We start from the raw sequence: 23,909 nt of genomic DNA on the forward strand, positions 1-23,909 counted from the left end.
GATCCAGGTAACTTCCCACACACACTCTGTCTCATCCCAATACACTGCCCTAATGCATATTACAGGAATTTGGATGTACGTGTAACCGGGGTAAAAAAAAAAAGTCAGCTTCGAATGTGTATATAGGCAGTCCTGAGGTGAGCTAACCTACCATCGGGGAAACAGCCAGGGTTAACTGCGTTCGTCCTCTACCCCCTCTAGACGCCGGCGGGCCTGCTCCAACCTTCAGGCCGCGGCGGGGCCCCTCCTCCTGCCCCCCTCCACCGCTCCTTCCCTGGCCAGCCAGCTGCCACCAGGCTGGCTCCACAGCCCAGGCGTAGGTGTAAAACTGGGCACGACCCTCGCAAAAGCGCCCCTCCGCCTCGCAGCAAGGCGGCTACGGGGAATGAGCGGCGCCGGGCGCCCCCGCCGCCGGCCCCTCGGCCTGGGGTCCCGGCCCCTCGGCGGGCGGGGGCTGGTAGCGGGGCCCCTCCTTTCTCCCTGAGGCAGCCGCTAACCTGCTCCCTCCTGGCCTTCTCGGGGAGAGTGTCCCCCCGCCCCTCCTATCGGCGGCCATACCGCCACCCCGCCGCGGCCCTTAAAAGCCCGCCGCCGGCCGTTGCGCGACAGCGGGAGGGAGGGCGTGGCCAGTTGGGCGCGCGCCGCCGCCTGCGCACGCGTGGAGGCGCAGAGCACGACCTCGGAAGCGGCGGGGAGGGCGGGTGCGATGCAGCCGGCGGGAGCATGACAGGTGGCGGGAAGCGGAGGCCGCGCGGGGCGGCGGGCCCGGCCGGCGAGCAGGTGGCCGTCAGCGGGCGGGCGCGGGGCGAGGCGAGGCGGGGCGGGGTGGGTGTGGGGGGGGCCGCCGGTCTGCAGCGGGCCCCGGCCTGAAGGACCAGCAGCCGCGGCCTGAGGCACCCTCGCGCCGGGGGCCGAGCTCCGAGGGCCTGAATCGGCGCGAACGCCTTGTCGTAGCGCCAGGCCTCCGCCTCGCACCCCTCGCTGCGGTCTGAGGAAAGCCCCAGCGCCCCTCATTCTGCGGCCCGGGAGCCGCTGTCTAGCCTGGCTCCTCGCGGGTGCCCGCCGCCATTCAGGTGTGCTGCAACCAGCAGCCACCGCCGCAGCCACCTCCTCCGCCTGCCCGTCTGCGGCTGGGAACGGCCTTCGTGGTACGGTTGAGTCCCTGGGGGGGGCCCGCTTCAGAGGTGAATGTCTGCCTCCTTGTGCTGGCCTCACAAGAGAAAAGGAACCTTGCCTTTTGTATTTATTTATTTTTGTTATTATTCTTCAAAGCCGGGGGTTAATAATTCCTACCAGTTCTTGGAGCCTTAGGTGGGAATGAAGTAGCTGAGGTTACCGCTTTAGTGGCATGCGTGCTTGAATGGGCCACTTCCTAGCCTGTTTCGGTTCACGTTACATCGTTTTTTAAAACAGCTTAACTTTAAGCCGCTTTTAAAATGCTATGCTGTAAACTGCACCAGCTCAGATGTTGAATAGCGGAGCAGTTCAGACTTGGAGGATTTTTGTTGTGTCATTTAACCAGACAGGACAAAATGGGTATCTCTGCTTCCAGCTCTCTGTAAAGCACATGAGTTTCTTGGATGCAAGCTGCTGTGTGATTGGAAATGGTCATTTTAAAATAATGTAGAACTTAGATTAAACTTTGGGATTGCTTAGTGCTTTGCTTGATTAACTAATAAAAGTGCTTCTGTTGGTTATATTGACCCATTAATATCAAAGTAGCACTTTGCTATTTAATACATGTTCAGCACGTGTCTCAGATAATGCACCTTTAAGGGACTCTGTCCAAAATGGATGTTCTAATAAGTATATATGCTGGCTTAACGGTCTTAATCATTGTTCCTTCGTCAATACAGAAGCTTTTATAAAATCCTTCAGTAGAACTGACAGAAAGCGACTAAATGAACTCTGGTGTTTTGGTTCCTTTTTATATGTAGTGTGAAAGAAATGGAGATGTCAAGAAGAGAAGGTCAGGTCAGGCAGATATCCCTGATGGTCTTCGTCAAGAAGCAGAAACATGCTATCGGCTTAGACTGCCTGAAGACTTCTACCAGTTTTGGAAGTTTTGTGAGGAACTAGATCCTGAGAAACCAAGTGGTGGGTTTTTAAAATATTTTTTGCCTTTTCTAACTTTTGCTCTCAAAAACAGCCTTAAGGCAGACAAACTGGAGGTGGTCATATGCATTCTAATGCTGCTTCAGTTTTTGGTTAAGATTCAGGATATTTACGTAAGTGTAAACAAGAATACTGGAGATAATCACAAAGAGGTTGGTACACTTCAAGGTGTTTGAAATACAGTTACTTAAATCGTGTAATACGAAGGGACTAAACACTGTCTAAGTCTGCCTTTCTTGCAAGTACATTTAAAATGTTTAGTATGGAACTGAAGTTTCCTCATATCAATCCAGGTTTAACTTCCCCAGATTTATTATATAACAGTGCTCCAGAAATGACAGTTTCTTTTAGAATCATAGAATCCCAGAATAGTTTGGGCCGGAAGGGACCTTTAGAGGCCTTCTAGTCCAACCCCCCCACAGTGAGCAGGGACATCAAGTTGCTCAGAGCCCAGTCCAGCCTCACCTTGAATGTTTCCAGGGATGGGGCTTCTACCACTTCTCTGCGCAGCCTGTGCCAGTGTTGTCCTCTTCACCACCCTCATTTTAAAAAATTTCTTCGTATATCTAGTCTGAATCTACCTTCTTTTAGTTTACAAACATTACCCCTTGTCCTGTCACAGCAGGCCCTGCTGAAAAGAATGCCCCCACCTTTCCTGTGGGCCCCCTTTAAGTACTGGAAGGCCGCTCGAAAGTCCCCCCAGAGCCTTCTCTTCTCCAGGCTGAACAACCCCAACTCTCTCAGCCTGTCCTCATAGGGGAGGTGCTCCAGACCCTGATCATCTTCATGGCCCTCCCCTTGACTCACTCAAGCAGGTTCATGTCTTTCTTATGCTGGGGGTCCCAGAACTGGACACAGTATTCCCAGTGGGGTCTCACCAGAGTGGAGCAGAGGGGTAGAGTACCCACCTCGACCTGCTGGCCACACTTCCTTTGATGCAGCCCAGGATGCAATTGGCTTCCTGGGCTATGAGCGCACATTGCTGGCTCATACTCAGTTTTTCATCCACCAGCACCCCCAAGTCCTTTTCTGCAGGGCTGCTCTCAATCCACTCATCCCCCAGCCTGTGTTCATACTGGGGATTGCCCTGACCCAGTCGCAGGACCTTGCACTTGGCCATGTCGAACCTCATGATGTTCACGCAGGCCCACTTCTCGAGCTTGTTCCAGGTCCCTCTGGATAGCCTCCCTTCCCTCCAGCCAGCGTGTCAACCGCACACACAGCTTGGTGTCATTGGCAAACTTGCTGCGGGTGCATTTAGTCCCACTGTCTGCGTCACTGATGAAGATATTAAACAGCACTGGTCCCAGTACTGACCCCAAGGGACACCGAACATTGAACTGTTGACGGCTACTGCTTGCGAGGTACTAACCTAACTCTTGAATGAAAGCTGGCTGAATAAAAGAATGTCTTGGCTTTCCTTGTCTGGTAAACAGTGACTGTTTGGATTTATGGAAGCTTTTCATGCCCGAGTGACACAGGAACTTCTTCATTTAGGTCTGCTCCCACCAGGAGGTAAACCAGCTCATGCTTTGCTTTTCAGATGCACTTGCGTCAAGTGTTGGACTTACGCTGGTTGGACCATATGATATTCTTGCTGGAAAACACAAAAAAGCAAAATCAACAGATCTGGACTTCAATCTTCATTGGAGGTTCTTCTATGATCCCCCAGAATTCCAGACTATACTTGTCGGGGATACCAAAACACAGTATCACATGGGATACTTCAGGTATTTCATTTAATATATGCTCTTGCTGGACTACAATTATGTGTGACTTTTTCTCCTCTTTTTTTCCATGAGGCAGGGTTTGAAAGTTGTGTGCTATCACCAAACAAGAATCTTACTCTTCTGTAGTAGAATATTAATACACGGGTTGAGATCTTTTATTTAAAAAGATCACAGATATTTGAGTTGAAGATTAGATTTAAATATTTTTTAAACTACCTCCCCCAACCCTCCAGGGCACCTTCATTTACTAATCTTTAACTTTTGCTATGATACTTAGGAAAAAAAAAAAAGTCAAGCCTTATGAAACAAAGGAACGTGTATTCTCTGTATGTGTGTTGATACAAGCTCCTTTGAAAGCCCTGCTGTAACGTTTTAGAGCTTTGTATCTAAGGTCGTTTCCTGCTAAGTTTCTGAAGGAGGTGGCACCATGGTGAGAAGAAAAATTAATTTTGCTTTGAAATAGGAGAAACTTGACTATTTGTGTGTACTTTTTCATAAATAGGGATGTGCCAGATGAGCTTCCAGTGTGGGTTGGTGCCAATGAAGCTAAGAAGGGCTGTGTGATTTCACAAGTTGGTGATAATGTCTTTGCCGCAGTCAAGTAAGATTCATAATTACTTTTATTTATAAAGAGTGGAGTAGAAGATAAACTATTAATTGGGAGATGTGCTGTGGAATAATGCACCTAACTCACTACGTATCTTTCTCTGTCAAGAAGCCCTCACTTATTTTCTGCTCCTGCTAGGAAGTTTTAAGGTACTCTCAGAAGCCTTAATAGGCTTCTTGACAGTGTTTTCCTTTTACAGGTAAAGTAGGCAAGTGTTAATTATTTTGTTCTTTAAATATATTGGCAGGGATAGGCTCTATAAGAGAAAAAAGTGCCCACTGGGTGTGTTAAAATACTCTGTAGGTAAAGAATGGGTATCTCAAACAGCAGTGAAAGAAATCTGAGTATCGTACGAAATGAGTACATCTAGCTCTTGTTCTGGGCTATGTAAAAATACACTGGGTTTGTATGTAATGACTAACTACAAGACGTACCATTTGTCACCTGGGACAGGATAACATTGGTGTGGATATGTAATTCTGTATGATTCATGAGGCTTTACGTGGTCCTGCATCATGAATGCAAACAACAGATTTCATCCCCTGTTAGTTAGAAAGGCCTCCAAGGACAGACACGTGTCAGTAAGTGAAAGCGTCCTGAAGGAACGCTGCTGCAGAAGAACCCTTGTGCAGTGCCAAGTTAAACGAGGGCATTTGTTTTGAAAGCACCATGATGAAACTCATAAATATGTATTTATGTGCATGACTGGGATGACAAATAGTGTATAGAGCACTGAGGCAGCAAACTGAACTCCTAAGATAGAAAGATGAGCAGCTACTGAGTGCAGGAGAACCTTCAGCACCTGCAGGCTGCATGAACTATATTGTAATGCAAATAAAGATAGGAAAGGCTGAAATACTGTCCGTGCCAAACTTCTTTTCTTTCTTCTTGCTAAGAGGCTTGCATTCCTGAATCTGTGTGTATAAATAAACCCATGACGGCTGATCTTCATTACAAGATTGGGAGGTTTAGTGATTAGAAGGCTGTTCGTTGGTTTGTTCTCTGTTAAGCGCTTTTACAACATGTTTCTTCTGTTTGCAGATTATTTTTGTCAAAAAAACTTCAGGAAGTGACTGATAAAAAGAAAAATGCTATTTTGAAAGACATAGATGAAAAACTAACAAGAACAGCAAAAGAACTGGGTTATTCTCTGGAACAGAAAACCATGAAGATGAAACAGAGAGATAAGAAAGTATGACTTTCATGATCCACTGGAGAAAACTAAGTTCTGTTAAACTTTTTTTCATTTACTTTCCTGTTTCTTTTATTTTTTGTCTTTCCTCCTTCTAGTCGGTAAGGATGCTTCATTTAGGAATTTCCAGAGCTCATCAGCGCTCTCTATAAAACTTCAGGACAGGGGAGATTAATATAAGTGTGTTCCAAATAACAGGATTAAATCAAAACACTTGTGTAGATTAAATCAAAATACTCATGTAAACCATAGCTTGGCATTCCACTAAAGAAAAAACAAGGGAAATAGTCTAAAAACTAAAACAAATGGGGAGCGTGGAGAGAACTGCTTCAAAGTGAAGACCGATGTAATCAGTTGGGTTGGATCTACTGGAAACAGGACAAATGAAGGATGATACAAATTGGTAATAGAGGTTTTTCACATCCCTATCAGAAGTGATTATGGTAGGAGGTGACTAAACAAAAGTCGTGCAGTGCTGCACAAGTGACCGCAAGGATTCCTAGATTTCAGAACTTGACTGAAACCGAGTTTCCAGCTATTTTAAACTACTGTATAATTTGAAACTAAGCTGATGTCCTGGAGCCTGGATACTGTATTAGGTTTGACCACCAGCGTTGACGTGTTAATGTCATTGGTGAGGTGAGTGGGTTTATGTCACAGTGTTGATTTGCAGTCCTGTGAGTGACTTTCCGGTCTCTCTGTTCAGGTGGTGACCAAAGCCTTTCATGGAGCAGGCCTCGTTGTTCCTGTAGACAAAAATGATGTCGGATACAGGGAACTTCCCGAAACAAATGGTAAATATCTTGTTTACTGTATTCTTATGCTTTATTTAGGTAAACAACCTCCAGTCGCACAGCTACTCCACAAAAACCAAACTGCATTCATAATTCCTGCTTGGAGAATATGAGCGGTAGGAGTAAAAGGCAGAAGTCTTAACCGTAGCACTTGAGCTCAAAAGTATTTGCTTTAAATGAGCCAGATGAGAATCAATGAAACGTGTTAAATCTGAAATAATAATTCCTGAGGCAGTAGTTTAGATGACCTTCTCTTCTGTGTTGGCACAGCCATGCAGGAGATAGGCCCAGAAAACCGATCTACGTCCAGGGGTCTGTGGGTGCATTTCTTATTGCCGCTCTTCCACCAGTGCTGTTGTAACCAGGATCAGTTCCCTGATGCAAGTTCAGCACACACGTGCTTGCCTCTGGGTGGGGAACTGAGACAGACGGACGTGGGGTGAGAATGAGCAGCAAAGGAAAGAGGGAAGCTTTTTCACCAGCAGCTCAGGGTGTGCCCACTTAGTCTTCCTGTTAAGCATGACACACAGGTATGGTTTTGCCACAAACGACTTCTGTGCAATATGAAATGTCTTCATTCAAACATCTAAATATTTCTGCTTTTGTTTTTTGCAGCTAATCTTAAGAAAATATGTAAGGCCATTGTTGATGCTCCTACTGATGATGAGAGACTGAAGGCCTTTGCACCCATTCAAGAAATGCTGACCTTTGTTCAGTTTGCTAATGATGAATGCGACTACGGAATGGGGTATGAGCTGGGTATGGACCTGTTCTGCTATGGATCACACGTGAGTACTGCAACAATCATCCTTCACAAAATTATGCAGGGACCAGGAGTTGTTCTGAGTTGTAGATCCTTATTCCCAACTGTATTGCATAATTATCCCTAGAAATCCTGAAAGTCTACAAGAATATTCTGAATTCGTGAAGTCACGCTTATGACACCATTCCACGTTGAATTTGAAATTGCTTGTGTGAAAGCACAACCCTGTGATCCAGAAACATTTAAGCAGCATTTAGCTGTTGAGGTTTGATGTGCGTAAGACAATGAATTGTCATTAGACTCCTAAAAATGCCGAGCGTACAGTCCAGATACACTGAATAGCTACAGCCACCCAACGCCAGCTGCTTAGATGGGGTGCAAGCACCCAACTGGATCAAGAAACAGACTGATGTTCATAGTAACCCCAGCTGAAAAAGCTTGATCCTGGGTCAGCAGCCTGCCGACGCAGGGTGACAGACCCCACCAGGTGTCCCTGCTTCTGTGTTAACAAGGAGTATCATAAATACGGTGATGGACTTACTAGCGCCTAATCACATAAAACATTCTACTTCCCGCTTTTTGTTCTGTATTAGCCACTGCCCCACTGATGAAAAGGGTCACGGCTGGAGTAGATCTATGGCTAGGAAATGGCAGACAAAGTAGCTTCAGCATCAGTGTGGTATGAATGGGTGGTGATAGAAAACCCATGCCAAGTAGCTGCTTTTAGTAAATCCGGTGTTAGGTAAGGAGTGCTCCAGGTCATCATGTAGAAAGATAAAAATCTTGCAATACTAAATGTAGGCCCAGAAAAGTTGTGCTAAACATGAGTTAAAATATTTAGCCACTGAAATGAAGGAAAATTCCCCACTCTGTCCACGCACTGTTGAATTACTGATGTGTTTCTTAGCTGTCTGGCCATGCTCTTGTGACTTCCCAGCAGTGTCTGAGAAAGGGTTGTGTTTTGCTCTGGCACCCTGCTCATTTAGGACCCTTCCTCCAGTGACTGCTGCTGCAGCTGCTCAGTTCCTCCCTACATCTACCTGGAATGGCTGTGAAGGAAAAGTTACTTCCAGTTGGCCAAGTAGGTGGAGGCAAACCCCCATCTTTCTCTCTTTGTGCTTCTTGGCACATGAGATTAACCAGTGACAAACTCCTGCAATGACAAATCATGTCTGTACAATACTGAGACGTGTCCCAGTGTCTGTCTTGTGCAGCAGTCTGAAAAAGCTGTCATTTTGCAGCTGTTTTCTAAAAATAAAAACCTTGCTTTGTTTTCTAGTTTAGTAAACAGAAAGGAAAAACAGTGGCTTCACACCTACATACAGCGGGGGCTTTGGTCCTGGTGTTTGTGCCTGTCTGCGGGCCCTGGGAGCTGCTCTCTCCTGGCTGTCCCCGGGAGAGACACTGGTGTGGGGGCAAGGGCTTCAACCTCTTCCCCTTCATGGGAGAGGTACGGTGGGCTTACGCGTGCCGAGCCGTCACAGGTGCTACTTTTATACGTCCGAAGCACTGAAGCGGTTACTGCGAGTGCCACGGCGGACCCCCCAGCTGTGGGGTGCGAGGGGCGGACGCGTGCGGGCCCTAACGGCAGCTCGCCCTCTTGCACGGCGGTCAGCAGGCGCCGGTCTCTGGGGCGGCAGCGCAGGTGCCCCGCCCGGCCGGGCTGGGGCGGCGGGGGAGCCGTGAGCGGGGCGAAGCCGGGCGGCGCCAACACCGCCCTCCTTGTGTTCCCTCTCGCCCACAGTACTTCCACAAGACGGTGGGGCAGCTGCTGCCGCTGGCCTACACCCTGCTGCAGAGGAGCCGCTTCGCCGAGATCATCGAGTCGCACCTGGCCCGCCGGCGGCAGGAGGGGCTGGACCAGCTGGCGCCCTGAGCCGGGCGGGCCTCGGGGCGGCTGTCGTGCGCGCGCTCGCGCCTTCGCCGTTGCTCCGTGCCTGGCCGCGCCGCCCGCGAAGCCGTTCCCCGCCCGGCGGGGCTGCCGTCATGGCGGTGTCACCTGCCGCTGCTGCGGCGGGCGGGGCTAAGCTTGGCCGCCCGCGCCGGCGGGAGCGGGGCCGCGGTGCTTGGCCCGGCCCGAGGCGGGCCAGGCCGGGGGAATACAGCCGCCCCCAGCGGCTCGCTGACACCCGCCGCGCCCCGCTCCCTCCTCGCCCTTGGCCGTGTTACCGGCACTGGCCCTCCTCCTGCCTGTGCCAACGGGGAGCAAACGGGGTTAAAACCCAGCAAACCGACGGTACGGTCCACGGCCGGTGAGCCAGCCCCAGCCACCCCTTCTGTTCACTGATCTCCCCTTCTAAAAACAGCCTCGGTCTGATTTTGTACAAGATGCAAATTAATTGTTTTCAAGTTCACTGGCCCACTGTGCTCTTTTCTGACTGCTCCGCTGGGGTTTTGTTCTTGGGCAGCCGCTTGAAGGAACGGTGCAGAAAAGCCCCGGACAAGTCCCGTTCGCCCCTGCTCAACAGGCCTGCCGGCACACCTCGGTTTAGCTTCTCTCGCAGGGGTTCACGTCACCACTCCAACTTCTGTTAATGCCCTGTAACTCATACCAGTAAAAAAATACTCACCTTGTGCATTGTTACTTAAATAGGAAAAATCTGCAAAAATGTATTTTCCAGTCTTACCTATTAATTTCTAATTGAGAAGGAAAACTGTTACATCAACTGAAAAAATACTGAAGTGCTGTACCTCATTAAATTGGGAGAGGCTTTTTAGCAGGGCCTTTTGCAATAGGACAAGGGGTAATGCTTGTAAACTAAAAGAGGGCAGATTTAGACTAGAGGCAAGGAAGAAATTTTTTACAATGAGGGTGATGAGACGGTGGCACAGGCTGCCCAGAGAGATGGTAGAAGCCCCATCCCTGGAAACACTCAAGGTCAGGCTGGACGGGGCTCTGAGCAACCTGATGTAGCTACAGATGTCCCTGCTGACTGCAGGGGGGCTGAAGCAGGTGACCCTGAAAGGTCCCTTCCAGCCTAAACCATTCTGTGACGGTAGGAACATACATCAACAGATTGTCCAACTTCCCTTTTTTTCTTTTTAAAACCAGAGGTACTAAAAACATACTGTGTAGAAACTACATAATTTGAATTTTAGATAGTTAAAAATGAATGATGCTTTCACTATTTTAAAGCAGAAAGCCAACTTACTCTATAATTAAAACGTTTCAAAATGTCTGTTTTGGAAAAAATACCAACTTAATACTGATCTGTTTGAGTTCATTTGGCTACTGATCTAGCCAAACACAAGGCAATACAAGGACTGCATCTCCTCCTAAAATTCATTCTTTTCTTTGTTACCTGCTTACTAGTTTTGTATGCAAAACTCCTAGCTGTTCATTTTCTTTCAGGGAAAATACATACAAAAATCAACACAAATAGTGTTTGTGAAAACAAAGAGAAGACATGACAGAACAGTAAATGGTCATACAGAAGTTTTTAATGTTTGATTAAATCATCACAGTAATCAGAATTTTTACTGTAATGATATGCAGCTCTACCACACTATTATAAATAAAAACATTAAGATCAATATTAAATACAGCTCTAGGCAACATCACAGATTAACAAATAATGCATTCTTCATGAACCAGTAACTGAATGGTTTAAAAAATAAAAAAAAAAAAGCTGACACTTTCCCCCTCCCATCCACCACATTTTGTTTCAAATTAGTAACTTGAGTAAGGCGCTGGAAATTTCACGTTAGAAAACTTCTGTTGCACAGCACAGGCACACGTACTTCATTATCAGAACCTCTACGTAGGTTTACCAGAAGACATTTTAAATGTCCACAGAGAAAGCTTAGCAGGTGCGAGCAGCAAACAGATGCAAAATTTATGTGCAGCACTCGGGATCCATGCTGAAATTGTAAAACACAGCAGGGGTGTGAACTGTATTTTAATTCAGACATACAGTCTATGCCATTAGGAGCAAGTTAATACAGTACACACAGCAGTGTTTTATGAGAACAGCAGACATGGCAGAGGTTTCATACTGATTTAAAGCAATTTTTATGTGTGTAGTGTGTTTATATTCTTCCACCGTAGAAAAAAATTAAACAGAAATCGGCATCACAGACCGCTCCCAGAGCTGACTTCTATAAATGGGCCCAATCCTGCTCTTTGTGGAGTTTCTTCAGCCTCACACAACAGAGCAAATTCTGAACCACTAGCACTGACTGCTGTGGAAGAATACCGCTAGTTACTGCAGCGCGCTTGAGCCCACACAGCCTGGCTCCCTCTTTCAGTTCCAAACCCGTTTTTAACGCAGTGGCTGATGACCACGAGCCAAATGGCACATTCGCTTTCTATGGTTCCAGTTGCTGCAAGAGATGAGATGATGAGATGGAGATGGCAGTTTTAGACTCGGAAAAAAAATCGGTAAAAATTCAGCAGAGCACTTAAGCACAGGCATTAAATTTCGGTTCAGTATGTTACTGTACTCAAGATAAAAATCCTACCGAGTACTTTGCAAATAAAGACGTTTGAGGTAACTGTGATGAATGCCTCAGAGATACCATACCTATGATTATGACTTCAGACTTTTAGCATTTATGTATTTGCAGTCTCATGCGCATAACTGTTGAAAGAAGGAAATTTTATCTAACCCTGTATTATAAAGCATGATTTTTGTCAGCCAGATTCCTCCATTTTTTCCTCCCTACTTTAGACTTATAGCATATGGCCTTATTTCCTCTACTTGTGTTTGGGGTGGTGGTGGCTTGATAAAATGAATATGAAACAAATTAATCTAGTGACCAGAAAGAAAAAAAAGGCGTCAGGGATCTGTCAGTTCACCTGCTAGCCTGTGTGCTGCTGCTGAATTTTAAAGTCCTGCCAAAGTTTCAAGTACTGGATTCGATTCTGCCCTGCTGCTCATCTTCTGTGCCTCATACCATCTACACCTCTATAAACTTGGGGAGAAAAAAAAAAGGGCAAAAGCAATCTAATAATCATAGTTGCTTTCTTCCAGTTATTTTTAAAACCCTGCAGTTTTTTTAAATAAAATTTTAATATTACTGTTCCAGTTGTCTGCTAGTAAAGGAAATCTCAAGGTAATGGCAGTGAAAGTTACATTTGAAAATGATCTTATATGCACACTGGATCACAAAAGAAACAATTTTGTTTAAACTCTTCATCTAGTTGTAAACATTTGCTAATCCTCCCTTACTTGCAGAGGATTATGAATTATTCTATAAAATCACATTAAAAAGGTAATTAGTTATGTGAGATATTAACTGATTCATATTTAATAGATTTTTAATCCATATAAATATAAATAAAGAATGGTAAAACTTTAAGAAAAATAATATACATTTAGTGCAAGTTACGAGTTACATTTCTTCCTACCATGTCAGCAGTGGAACGTCTTTTGTGATGAAGAAAAAATAAAAATGACTGTTCTGAAATTTTACAGGGGGGGAAAAAAGATCTCCAGTGTTGTAGCATGCAATTTTTACCAGATACATGTATACAGAATTGTTCCAGCTCTTAACTAGTAGATTAGCAGTATTTTTCCTTATACTGCACAACATTGGTATATATCATAGTGTCTCCAATAATACAAAAATTGCATAAGACCAGGTCACATTATTGATATTTTCTGCAGCAAAACCAGTATTTTTCTTTGAAACGCTAGTTTCATCTGGTTTTAATCTTTCTCATATCACGACAGTACATGGGTTGAAAGAAGTCTCGCATGGTTCTTGCAAGGTATTACCTGTTCAATCTGTTTTTGTCACGGTGGATCTGTACTGCCCCAAGCATTTAATGATGTACGAACGCACGCGTTTAATGGCACAAGAAAAACCTCCCTTCTTGTGATCGAACCTCAGGAACTCACAGTACATCTCAATATGAGAAACAACTGCTTCAAAAGGGCACACCAATTTTAAAGAGGCTTTGTTACGGCTCAGGAGAGAGAGAAATAAAGCTCTTCTGGAATGTAGAAAGGTGACGTGTAATAATTAATACGTTTCATGAGTTAACACAACAGTTTTCAATGGTGAAAAGGGCAAGACCTTTCAGTCTCCAAAGATAGCTCAATTCAGAACGATCCCTCCAGAAACAGGGACTAGTAACACATCTCTTCAATGCTGAAGCACCAGGCTGGGGCTGGAGAATTGCGCCACCTCGTACGGTTCACCCACTGCACTATCATGGCAGACCTGACGTCTCGGGACGCATCCAGTGCAGGACAGCAGCTCTCCCTTCCCACGCTCCCATCAGCCTTCCTCCTCGCCACATACTCCCCCAGACCAACTCCTGATTTCCAGCAGCACTGTTATGCAAAAACCCAGCTCTCGTCTCTGGTTTTGGAAGTATCCCCCAGACTAAAGTGTTGTGCTATTCAACAAATGAACCTCCTCTTCCATTTCCTCTCTCTCCTCAGCTATGGGTTTCAGTTGAACATTATTGAGGCGGGGTCTTGGTTTGCCGTCTGGGCCATATGACGGAGGATATCTTTTTTTGTTATAATGCCAAGGAGGCGCCTGGAAAGGATAAATGGAAGATCAGTATTAATCCAAGCAGGAAAATAATAAAGCAGAACAAATCTGTAGCCAAGTCCTTTTTGTTGACAGGAGTAGAGCAAAAGTAAACAGCCTGATTTTCTTATTTAAACAAAAACATTTTATTCATCAAAATATTGAGGAACCACCGGTTTGTTAAAAGATAGCAATGCTGAGACACCATATCAGATGGTCTCTGACAGCTGTAGTCCATTTCAATGAAATACAAGTAATGCAAGTAAAGCCCATGACAATTTTTATTTAACTTTTTGTTTCTACAAAAAATGGAATTTTGATTAGCGTATGCCAACAAAAAAGTAACAAAGAGGGACAAAGAAAAAGGAGGTATGAAAAAGAAGTGATATTGATCCCATTTCATAAGGGAGGCATGTTCCAACCTAGCCATCAGGAGTGACGCACCGCTTGATGGCCCAAAAGCCTAAGAGCAAATCAGACTCCCCTCCATTTTTAAATCGCAAGGATCCTTCCAGTCTGACACACTGGCTCAGGCTGAATGTATTCATAGGAGCACACTGTATTGGCCATGAAACTTTTGTAAAATAAACAACAGTTAACCAGGTTTTGGAGTTCACAGCTTTACAAAATAAACTGTGAATAATAAAATTTTCTTTTTCCAATTTAGATACTGTGCTCTTATGACAGGGTCTTCATGGCTTTTAAAATTATAACTGCAAAATATCAAAAAGGGTGAGACTGTCCAAAAGGATAATATCACAGGAGAAGCAAAGAGCAGAATGAATGAGCTGCTGCCCTTGTTATTCTGGTTAGTACATTTTGTTTTCTCTTATTAAAGGACGCATGAAATACTTGTGAAATATTAGCATAAAATGAGAACATAATCAGCATGTTTTGCACATAAGCAGCTAAACTTGGTGGGTATGTTTAGTAGAGATGTAACTAGTGACCTATGTCCAAATTAAGACAAAGTCTACCATCTATCTAAGGTTAGTTCACAACATCATGGTTAAAACAGTATCTAGATTCTGAAGTTGATAGTCGACACAGCAGCGTGCCACTGAGTGGCTTAGGGTATCACTGAACATTTTATAAAGGAATACATTAATTGCTGTAGGTAACAGCAGCAGAATTACAGGACTTTACGTAAAACCACAGGACTTTTCTAAAAATAAGAGTACTTTTAAAAAATTATGTTGATAAAGGGGGATTACAGGGAAGATCTAATCCTGTGATACATTAAAAAACATGCTTGGCTTTGCTTCTCAAAAGACATGATACTTACTTTGCTATTTAACAGCTATTTAAAGCTGTCAAACTGAGAAAAAGAAACTGGCATATACAAAAATCTTGATTTGCATTAGACAGGGACAAAGTATTCCTAGCTGTGTGCTCTCCCACTTGGGGAAATCAGATCAACTAGATGGATCTCTGTGATCTCAAGAACAAAAAGATCAGAAACTCTGTTGTTTACTTTCCTTTAATGTTGTGACTAACAGTATGTCCATATTAACAGCTTAATTTCTACGAAAGGATTTTGCACATATTGTTTTATGGTTTAATACAATTTTTAGCATAAGATGATTTCATTGTTCAGCTGATGTCAGAAAAGCCCTGAACAGTTCACAAGTTTCATGCCTCCTGACTTCTAATGTGTCTAATTATGAGATCTGATATATCTAATCACCAAGGGTTCGACGTGCTGCTTTAGTTGCTCGAGATGCTCTAATATGTTCTTCTTTGTGATGATCCCCAAGACAATCCTGAAACAGATCATGTTATGCTAATAACTGCGTGTGAAATCAAATTAAAAGAAGTTCTAATCATAATGAAAAAGGATTAGAGCAAAACTAAAAACAAAACAAAAAAAAGAGAATGGTTGCATGAAAGCTAATGAGATAATTAAATGAAAAGTGATTTGAAAGTCAGTACCCTTCCCCAGACATTGCCTTTTTCCTTTTTCTCCCAAAACGCTGAACACAACTGCATCTTCAACCACTCCAGAGCAGTACGTACATGTCAGGGAAGCATACTTCATCCCTTCTCCCCAAATTCACATCTCTTCAGGTTTTAGAGGCACTGAAACTAAAATCTACTTTATTTCCTTTGTTTAATAGTTATTTCTCCTCACACATACAGATAATTATTCACATTTTAACAAGCCACAGCAGACAAACAAAGTAATAACTGTGTAAAGTCATAGCAATTGAGGTTTGAAGCTGCACTATAGAGCAGGGCTATCTGGTGACCCTAGAAACAGACAAATTCCTCATTCATGCCAGTATAAATCAACAGCAACTCCTAGAATGGATATTCTGGCACAAATTAGGAAGAGTGAGGCTCAGAGTTTACATATCTCTCTCTGTCATCACCACCAACTTCTGCACAGTTCCTGTTCCGATCTGGATTGGAACCAGTAAGTTGATGCGTGCCTTTATGTGGGAATATTCAATTTACAGGAAATTTGCCAAGATATAGGTAAGTCCTTGATGTCCACGTGGCTATATGCCATGGCTAAATGCCGCTAGTACTAGTATTTACTATCTGATCTTGTTGCAATGGACAGTGTGCTCATGGAATATCACAAGTTTGTAAACTGAAGTAGGACAAATATGACTGTCTGAAAACAGCAAATTATTAAAGCCATGCATACTTGCTGCTTCTTTATCATAAAATAATTTAAAAATTATAGTACAGTTTGACATAGCTTCTCACGATGGAGCTTTCTTTAAGAGTCCATTTCAACATCAATATCAATGTTTGAACACTCAGTCACAATAGAAACTAAGAAAAAAAAATCATCACAGTAAATACTCTTCATTGAAGTTTTATCAGTTCAAATTTCCACCCCCAAACAAGAATAATGGCATGCCTGCACTGACTTCTAAGTGCCAGATCATGCTGTCCTTTCCCCACCAGAGAAAGGTTTTTAAAGTAATTTATGCTTCTGAAAACATCTACTTGCCATTCAATACAGGGATGCATTGCAGAAGAAAAAGCAGGAGAATATTTAAAATAAATTTATTTTAAAATTCTGAAAAACTAAACTAGGAAACCAATGCCATATTTGCCACTTATAGCAGCAGTCCTATTGCCCACAGTAAAACCCGCAAAGTTCCACCCATATTTCAGGTTTCTTGGGTTTTGTCCCACGGACACTTATCCTACGTAACATGGATTAACAGACAATGTTTCGCTCCCCAGGTGCCTTAAAAGACATGCTAAAGAGAAAGCAAGATACTATGGTAGGAGCTGCAATGTTGTGTGTCAAGCGTTTAGCGCAAGAGATAGAGGAAAGCAGAATGTTAAAAGGAACAGCTGCACAGAAAAAGATCATGTAAAAAAAAAAAAAAAGAGTAGTTTAAATAAGAGGCAATTATAATGAACATTTATGTTTCTGTGCCTAGGGCTGATTTATTTAGTGGGTAATCACATGACAACTCCCTATAGTCTCATTTACAAACATCCCAAATCTTAAAATTACTTCTTGAATTATTTTCAAGTGTAGAAACAAAAGTTACAGACTGAAGTTCCAGACCCAGTAGCAGTCATTTAATTATTAATATTCCAAAAACAAAAGCTTGGAGGTAATCGCCATCATTAAACTCCAGGAGAAGAGACAGGGACTGGATCATTTTCTCCCTTACTTTTTATGAATGCAGATATTTGTAGATGTGCAAGAGCTGATACACTGCACAGAACATATATAAGAACATGAAAATACAGGCCTTCGACTGTGCACCACACAAGACTGAACTTCCATGAAGCAAGTTGTGTCTCCTCCACGTGCAAGCTGCACACACAAAACTTGCTGAACGAGAGCTAGTTTTTAACAGAAAATCTTAAAATGACTGAAGTCACCTGCCTGATTACTTGGAATGTAAGGGAGGAGTAAGAATTCAAGAGAGGTGCCACAGCACAGCACCTTCTTATGGAACAGTTAGGGTCCTCAGTTATAGTACCAAACTTAGGGGTTCAAATACCATGATCCTTGAATATATCCTGGTTCAAATACTCTGATCCTGGAAGTGAAAATTACCATATCTAACAAAATGAACAGCATTGCTGCTACTGTACTCACCCGTTGTGTGTTACAAGGCACTGCCTCAGACCCAGCTTCCGGAAAATATCCACCACTATTTCCATTGGTGTGTGGTCTGTCACGGTGAAAGGGCTCATATCAAGTATGCTTCTGAGCTTCAAAGGTCGAGGGCTTTCTGCTGGAAGTGATGGGGTATGCTGGGCAAAACAGACCCTGGAACTGCCAACAATCCCTTCCTGCTTCTTTCTGGCACTTTCTTTAAGAAAAAGAGGGGAGGGGGGGATACAGCAGAGGAAGAAGAATTTACGTTCTTTGAGTAAGATAATCTAGTGCAGATAAACAGATCAATCAACGCCATCAGACTCTGATGTTATTCTCTAGATGCTGATATTCTGCTATAAGCTATTTTGATGTATTTCCATAGCCACTGCTTTATCCCTAAGAAGCGGTTGTGCATAATCACAAAAGCCATCTACCATACAGCTTTAGCCATTCTTTGGCTACTACCTTTCTCACTTCAATAAATAACTTTTATTTACTATAAAGAGGTGGAAAGGCTTAAAAAATAACGTGCAGGAGGCACATAAGACAGCTGCTGAGGAAACCATCAAGGGGAAAGCCAATCTCAAGTGACAGCTCCCCTGTCGTGATTCTAACAGCTGTAATTGTTGTTGGCTTGAAACTCAAGAACTCATTTCTGACCACTCTGAAAATGCTGTCTTCTTGTTTATACCGAATTTATTTAGCTTTCCGTGAACTGCATTCTCTTCCTTTTCATGTCTTCACCACCATGGTGACACCAGCATGCCCCCCTATACTCTGAACTATTTCACACAATGACTCTCTTAAGCCAGCGAAAATCCAGGACTGAGCAACTTGCACCGTGCAATTGCAGCAGCTGAAATGAGCCTTACCTGTGAAAGTTATTATTAGAAGAATTTTCTGCTATTCCACCTTCCAAGTTTTGGACATTCCTATACATCCTACATAGTGTAATACCATGGCATACATAGCATTAAGACCACAGGTAAAAGTTTTACTGAAGTAAACAGTGTTGCGTTCACTAAACATTTTTTTTTTTTTAAAAGTTTCAGGAGACTTTTGTGTCTCTTTCTGAAGCATCTGTTAAAGAGATACTTGTCAATGTACAACCTTATTAATTAAGAAAAAAAAAAGTAGTTTAAGATGCAACTTCATCACTGATTTCATGCACAAATGTTATAGTTTTGTAACATTTTCTTATGTAACAATAGTTTTTTTCCTTTGGTTATGACAGCATCCTCAAAATCCACAGTTTTCTTGCCAGTGCACAAAGCATTGTCACAAGTATCACACAAGTTCTAATATTCACCCAAAGAAAGCAGGCCTAAAGAGGGCTTGTGTGCTCATATGTCCACGGCCAAATTTCCCATTACACAAACAAACTGAAAACCAGGAATCTAAAATAATTAATATTTTCCTTAACTCTCCATAATACAATCTTATTTGTTATAGCAACAGTAAATAACATACTGTCAGAGAGAAGTATGATATGCATTTAAGTTTAAAAATTACTTGGGCAGTAATTCTCACAGAACCCTGCTATTCTAAAATGAGAATTACTCCATTTTGAAGAAGAATGTCAGTCTAGCGTCACTTGATATACAAGCAAAAGCCTCAAAACAAAAATACTGGCCTAGATGATGTTTTGGCCTACTTCAGTATGACAACTTTTGTTTTTATGTCAGAGACAACGAGATTAACATTTGCTCCATTTTAGAGCCTGCTACTGAAGATAATCATGTACTTCAATAAATAGACAGACAGCCTGAGCGACGTAACTGAACTTGAAATAAGTCTAGAAACGCACAAAGTAAATTCTGTTTTAAGCTATAAAATCATCAAAATTGGCATATATAATCATGCAATACTGGAAGATAGTTACCTATTGCAATAGTTAAATCTCTTCTTAGAGCAAAGCCCACCAGTCTCTGCGATTCTTTTGACATAATAACAGGAAAACCATTATAGCTGGTTTCGTTGATCAAGTTTTCTATGTCTTCAACTGTCATATTATCCTGTGTCAAAACTGCTAAAGGTGGATCACTTCTTCGAGGTCTCATAACGTCAGCAGCGAGTGTTGTGTGAGTAAATTCTTCCTTTGCATCCAAGAAAGGATATCCATTCAGTCGGATGTGTGCCTCATAGATGCCTTCCCTACCAAAGGCATCTCCTACCCACTTACTGGTCATGACTGCAGCCATTAGGGGCACAATGTATTCCAGCCCTCCTGTTAGCTCAAAGACAATAACTACAAGGGACACAGTCATCCTTGTCACACCACCTGCAAGAAAAACAGTAGCCAGTAACACTCTAGTATCAGATAACAATGAATTTAGAATTTCCTGCCTTCCTGTAGAGAACTACAAACAGAGCTTTGCCATTAAAGGTCACCTGACAAACATCAGTCTGTGTAACACAAACAGAAGCAGACAGGAAGAAGAAAGACAAAACTTTTAGAAGTAAAAAAAAAAAAAAAAAGAAAAAAAGAAAAAAAAAGAGCTCTTTAGGGAAAACTAGAAAGCAAGAGAATAAAGGGTTTTGAAAAATATGTGCAGTTATTCCATGTAAACTAAAAATAAAACAATGTATTTCTTCATATCACACCTAGGTTAAAAATACTGTGAAATGCTAGGAAATCCAGTAAGGTAAGAATCTGGAAAAAGAGTGGAACTAATGCAGGAAAGTCACAGGCAGCAATTTAGCAGCTATGTTGTCCAAACGATTAGGAATTTAATGCTGTGGCTGAATCATAAAAGCTAATGAGAATTCTGAGCTGATGAAAAGAAATCTCTTTCTTGGACAACAGGAGAAGACAGGGATAGCATTTCTCTTCCGTTAGTATTCAAGATTTTTTTCTGCCAAGGTTTCTGATGCTGTATCTTCATTCCATAAAAGACTACGATCTTTCTTTCAATGCATTCAAAAGTGATTTGAGTTGAACTATTAAAAACCAAAACATCCTCTCAAAAAAACTGAATTTGTACCACTAGTTTATTTGATTGCTCAAATGCGCTCTTTCTTAAGGAAAAGGTCTACTTTTTGCAGTATCTGTACTAAAAGCTTTTAAGTTTCATTTCTAAGGCAGCAAAGTTACAAGCCAGGACAAGACAAAGCCTCCAAAAAAACCTCTCCTAGTTTAGGTGCCCAACTTAAGCCTCCTTCCATGAAGATGATTTTCAACAGTTTGTAAATCAGACTTGTTAAAAATTCCTCAAAGCTGGACTCCCCAAATCATCAGACACTTCTGAAAGTTTTGTTTGGATTATGAATTTCAAGAACATTTTTTGCAATTCATGTAGATGCAGCAGGTGATCACGTCACCGTCTTGTAATAATTTCAACAGTACTTGACTCTAACACCCTCTACTTCATACATTTCAAGAAACTGATTTTTGTGACTGATGTAATAATGACACCTCTTGATACCAAAAAGAGAAAGCAAACACTACTAAACTCTTCTATTTCTCACAAATTTAAATTTCATGTTATTCCTCAGATCACAAGGATCTGACGGTCTTATGTAGAGATGTGAATGTATTATTCTGAAGAAAGAGAAGTCCATATAAAAAGGTGTTTCAAAACTGCACACATTTATATCTCCTTTCATTTTTTAATAATTATTTTGACAACATACAAGAAATCAGATACTTATTTACTTTGTTATACTCTATTTACCTAAGCAGGCAGCAGCACCAACCATGGCATACAGACCAGGTGTAATACAGTCAGCTCCAACCTCACACCACTCCTTGAAAATGAACCAGTCATGATGGTAGTAAGCCAGCTGCTCCACTGCAATTCCTACAATCCTTCCTGCTATTGCTCCAATTGCCATACTAGGTATGAACAACCCAGATGGAACCTAAAAAAAAAAAAACACCAGAAGAAATGCTGTCACGCTGATGGGAACGTACCTGATGCATCATTTTACAAGTAGGTTTGGGGTTTTTTGTTGTTGTTGTTTGTTTTCCAAAAGAGATGCAAATGCTCAAATTGTCAGGTTAAAACCATATAAATTGACCTTGCATGGTTAGTGAAACTTAAGACAATGCTATTGGTATCTCTGATCAATCTGGTTAGCTGAATCCATTATATGAGAATGCTTGTTTATATTTTACTGTATTAAGAGCAAATCTCTCACCAATACAGGACCACAAACTAGATTCTGAGTGCCAACAGCACAATTCTTACCATATGTGTATCCAATCTGAGCTGTGCTACTAGTACTGAAAAGTCTTCCTTACTATTTCCCACCTTCCTTATTACTTCATGTTCTTCTGCATGAACACTCACTCACTAAACAAGCTTTGCACATAGGACTGCCTTCCAAAACTGCTTCCTAACACTGCTATAAATTATATGGCCCACAGATGATTTTTAAAAGAGGCTTTGCCTACTATATTGCAGTTTCCCTTACAAAGGATTGTATACAGAATGCTAAATACAGTAAGAGAAAAAAAGGCAGGACAACTCCCACTGCAAAAAGTAGGTAACACATTACTGTATAAAAAAGAAGTTCCTACTGTTATTTTATTTATTTAAACTGTTTCTGTTATTAACTAAAACCTGAAAAGGCCACACAGCCTTGTCATACCAACATAACTTAGTAAATATTATTGCAAGTCTTGCTTTTATCAGCAGCTTCATGTGGTGCAACAGTTCATCTGAGAAACTGCTGTTGTGTATCTTTTCTCCTCCTTAGGAAGCTAATCTTTTTTCCAAAAAACATACTGGTGTCTAAATGTCTCATTAAACTGGAAACGCCCACTGCTTCTCCTCACAGCAGTTAGTATCAAAATATTTTCTACTGTGACTGAGGTACAGATCTGATTACAAGTAAGCAGAATTTTTACTTTTTGTCTAAATGCACCTGAACCCATCCTGTCAAAACAACTCCCATTAAACTCTCCTGGTGTAACAGGACACATCATTTAATTTCTTTCCACTGTACACCTGGGAAATTTAAGTATTGTGCAATTACAAACTATGTATTTTGCCATGGAATCCAATAGCTGTTGCAGAAGTGTTTTTCGGAATCTATTTGCATTATTCTTCTTATTATTATACTGCCGATATTTATGATTGCCAAGATGATTTCTAACAGACAAACCATGGACAAACAAACATAGCAAACTTTCTGTTTGAAAGCCAGCAGCACAGATTTTGGGGAAAGAAGTTTAATAATCCTTCATTCCCATCCTGAATTACACAATATTTCAGTGTCGATAAAGGTAACTATTCAATGCTGTCATTTTAGTGTAATAGCCAAATCGTGCGTTTATACACATTTACGCATACACTATGCAGCAGTATATGTGCATATACCACCATTATTTCCCACAATTAACCATGCACCTAAACTCCTTTCTAACTGTTAAAATTCAGTATTTTTTTTTTCCTGAGTGAAATTCTTTCTTGGTGAATGGTTCAATAGCACCCTGAAAAAAAAAATCAGCTATAAAAATAATTGAATAAATCTTTGAAACTGCCTCAGAGTCTAGTCTGCTACAGGAGTATGCCACAGAAATTCCGTCTCCCCATGGAAATCACATCCAAATTGTTTCTGGTCCTTTGTTAACACAACTTTTTTATGCATCTAGCTCCTTCTCTTCTTTCCATCACACGTGGATAATGGTTACAAGTCTAATTACGATTTTACAGCTGCATTCATTTGCAAAAGCCTCTGAATCACAAGTCACAAAGTGAAGAAGAACCTTCACTGAGAAGGAGCAAGGAAGAAGTTAGGTTCTACCTTGTCTCAACTTTCTTCTCCAGTGCATGCCAGCCTAACTCAAGTTACACTACAGAGGAAAAGGTTTGTTCTGTTGCACATGTGTCATCTTTGAAACAAGCAAGGGATCAGGATATGGGTTTCCACTTCAGTCAGGTTCTGAGGCAAAACTCTAATCCCCCCGCACTCGATCACCAGCATTTAGACACAGTAACAAGTCTACTGCTAATAAGCAATATAGCGTACATACAAAAGCCTGAAAGAAAAATAAAAAGAAAGCAAATAAAAACCACAACCCACTGCCATATTAGCTTCCTGGCAATCCTTATTCAGGGCAGTGAAAGCACCAGCCATCACCACACCCCACATGCAGCAGCTCAGTTGGTTTGCTTACCTCACAGGAAAACA

General features: G+C 42.2%; 2 protein-coding genes across 3 annotated transcripts in view; one reads left to right on the plus strand and one right to left on the minus strand.

Moving 5' to 3' along the window:
- Positions 1–723: 723 nt before the first annotated feature.
- Positions 724–9,077, plus strand: HPF1 (histone PARylation factor 1). The gene is made up of 8 exons (XM_086464488.1): positions 724–780; positions 1,938–2,097; positions 3,659–3,845; positions 4,348–4,446; positions 5,494–5,644; positions 6,351–6,438; positions 7,054–7,226; positions 8,946–9,077. Exons 1-8 carry the CDS (start codon positions 724–726, stop codon positions 9,075–9,077), a joined length of 1,047 nt encoding a protein of 348 aa, XP_086320614.1.
- A 1,622-nt stretch (positions 9,078–10,699) lies between these two features.
- Positions 10,700–23,909, minus strand: part of CLCN3 (Cl-/H+ antiporter 3) — a 68,227-nt gene continuing 55,017 nt past the window's right edge. Inside the window, exons 10-14 of one of the 2 annotated variants that reach the window (XM_086464781.1) lie at positions 21,446–21,632; positions 19,654–20,052; positions 17,769–17,985; positions 15,375–15,450; positions 10,700–13,693 (exon numbers count right to left, since the gene is read on the minus strand). In XM_086464781.1, the coding sequence (XP_086320907.1) occupies positions 13,535–13,693; positions 15,375–15,450; positions 17,769–17,985; positions 19,654–20,052; positions 21,446–21,632 (1,038 nt within the window). In that variant the 3' untranslated portion in view covers positions 10,700–13,534. The remainder of the gene's footprint in view (positions 13,694–15,374; positions 15,451–17,768; positions 17,986–19,653; positions 20,053–21,445; positions 21,633–23,909) is intronic. The other variant, XM_009961871.2, reaches the window with a different exon arrangement.

The sequence above is a fragment of the Leptosomus discolor genome, chromosome 4 (genome assembly GCF_034619465.1).
Source record: "Leptosomus discolor isolate bLepDis1 chromosome 4, bLepDis1.hap2, whole genome shotgun sequence".
Taxonomy (NCBI): Eukaryota; Metazoa; Chordata; class Aves; order Leptosomiformes; family Leptosomidae; genus Leptosomus; species Leptosomus discolor.

Bases quoted from the DNA above. Each gene is read 5' to 3' on its own strand.
- HPF1 (XM_086464488.1), top strand. From the start codon at position 724: ATGACAGGTGGCGGGAAGCGGAGGCCGCGCGGGGCGGCGGGCCCGGCC. The intron at 5,645-6,350 runs GTATGACTTTCA...CTCTCTGTTCAG, and splicing joins TGAAACAGAGAGATAAGAAA to GTGGTGACCAAAGCCTTTCA. The intron at 6,439-7,053 runs GTAAATATCTTG...TGTTTTTTGCAG, and splicing joins GGAACTTCCCGAAACAAATG to CTAATCTTAAGAAAATATGT.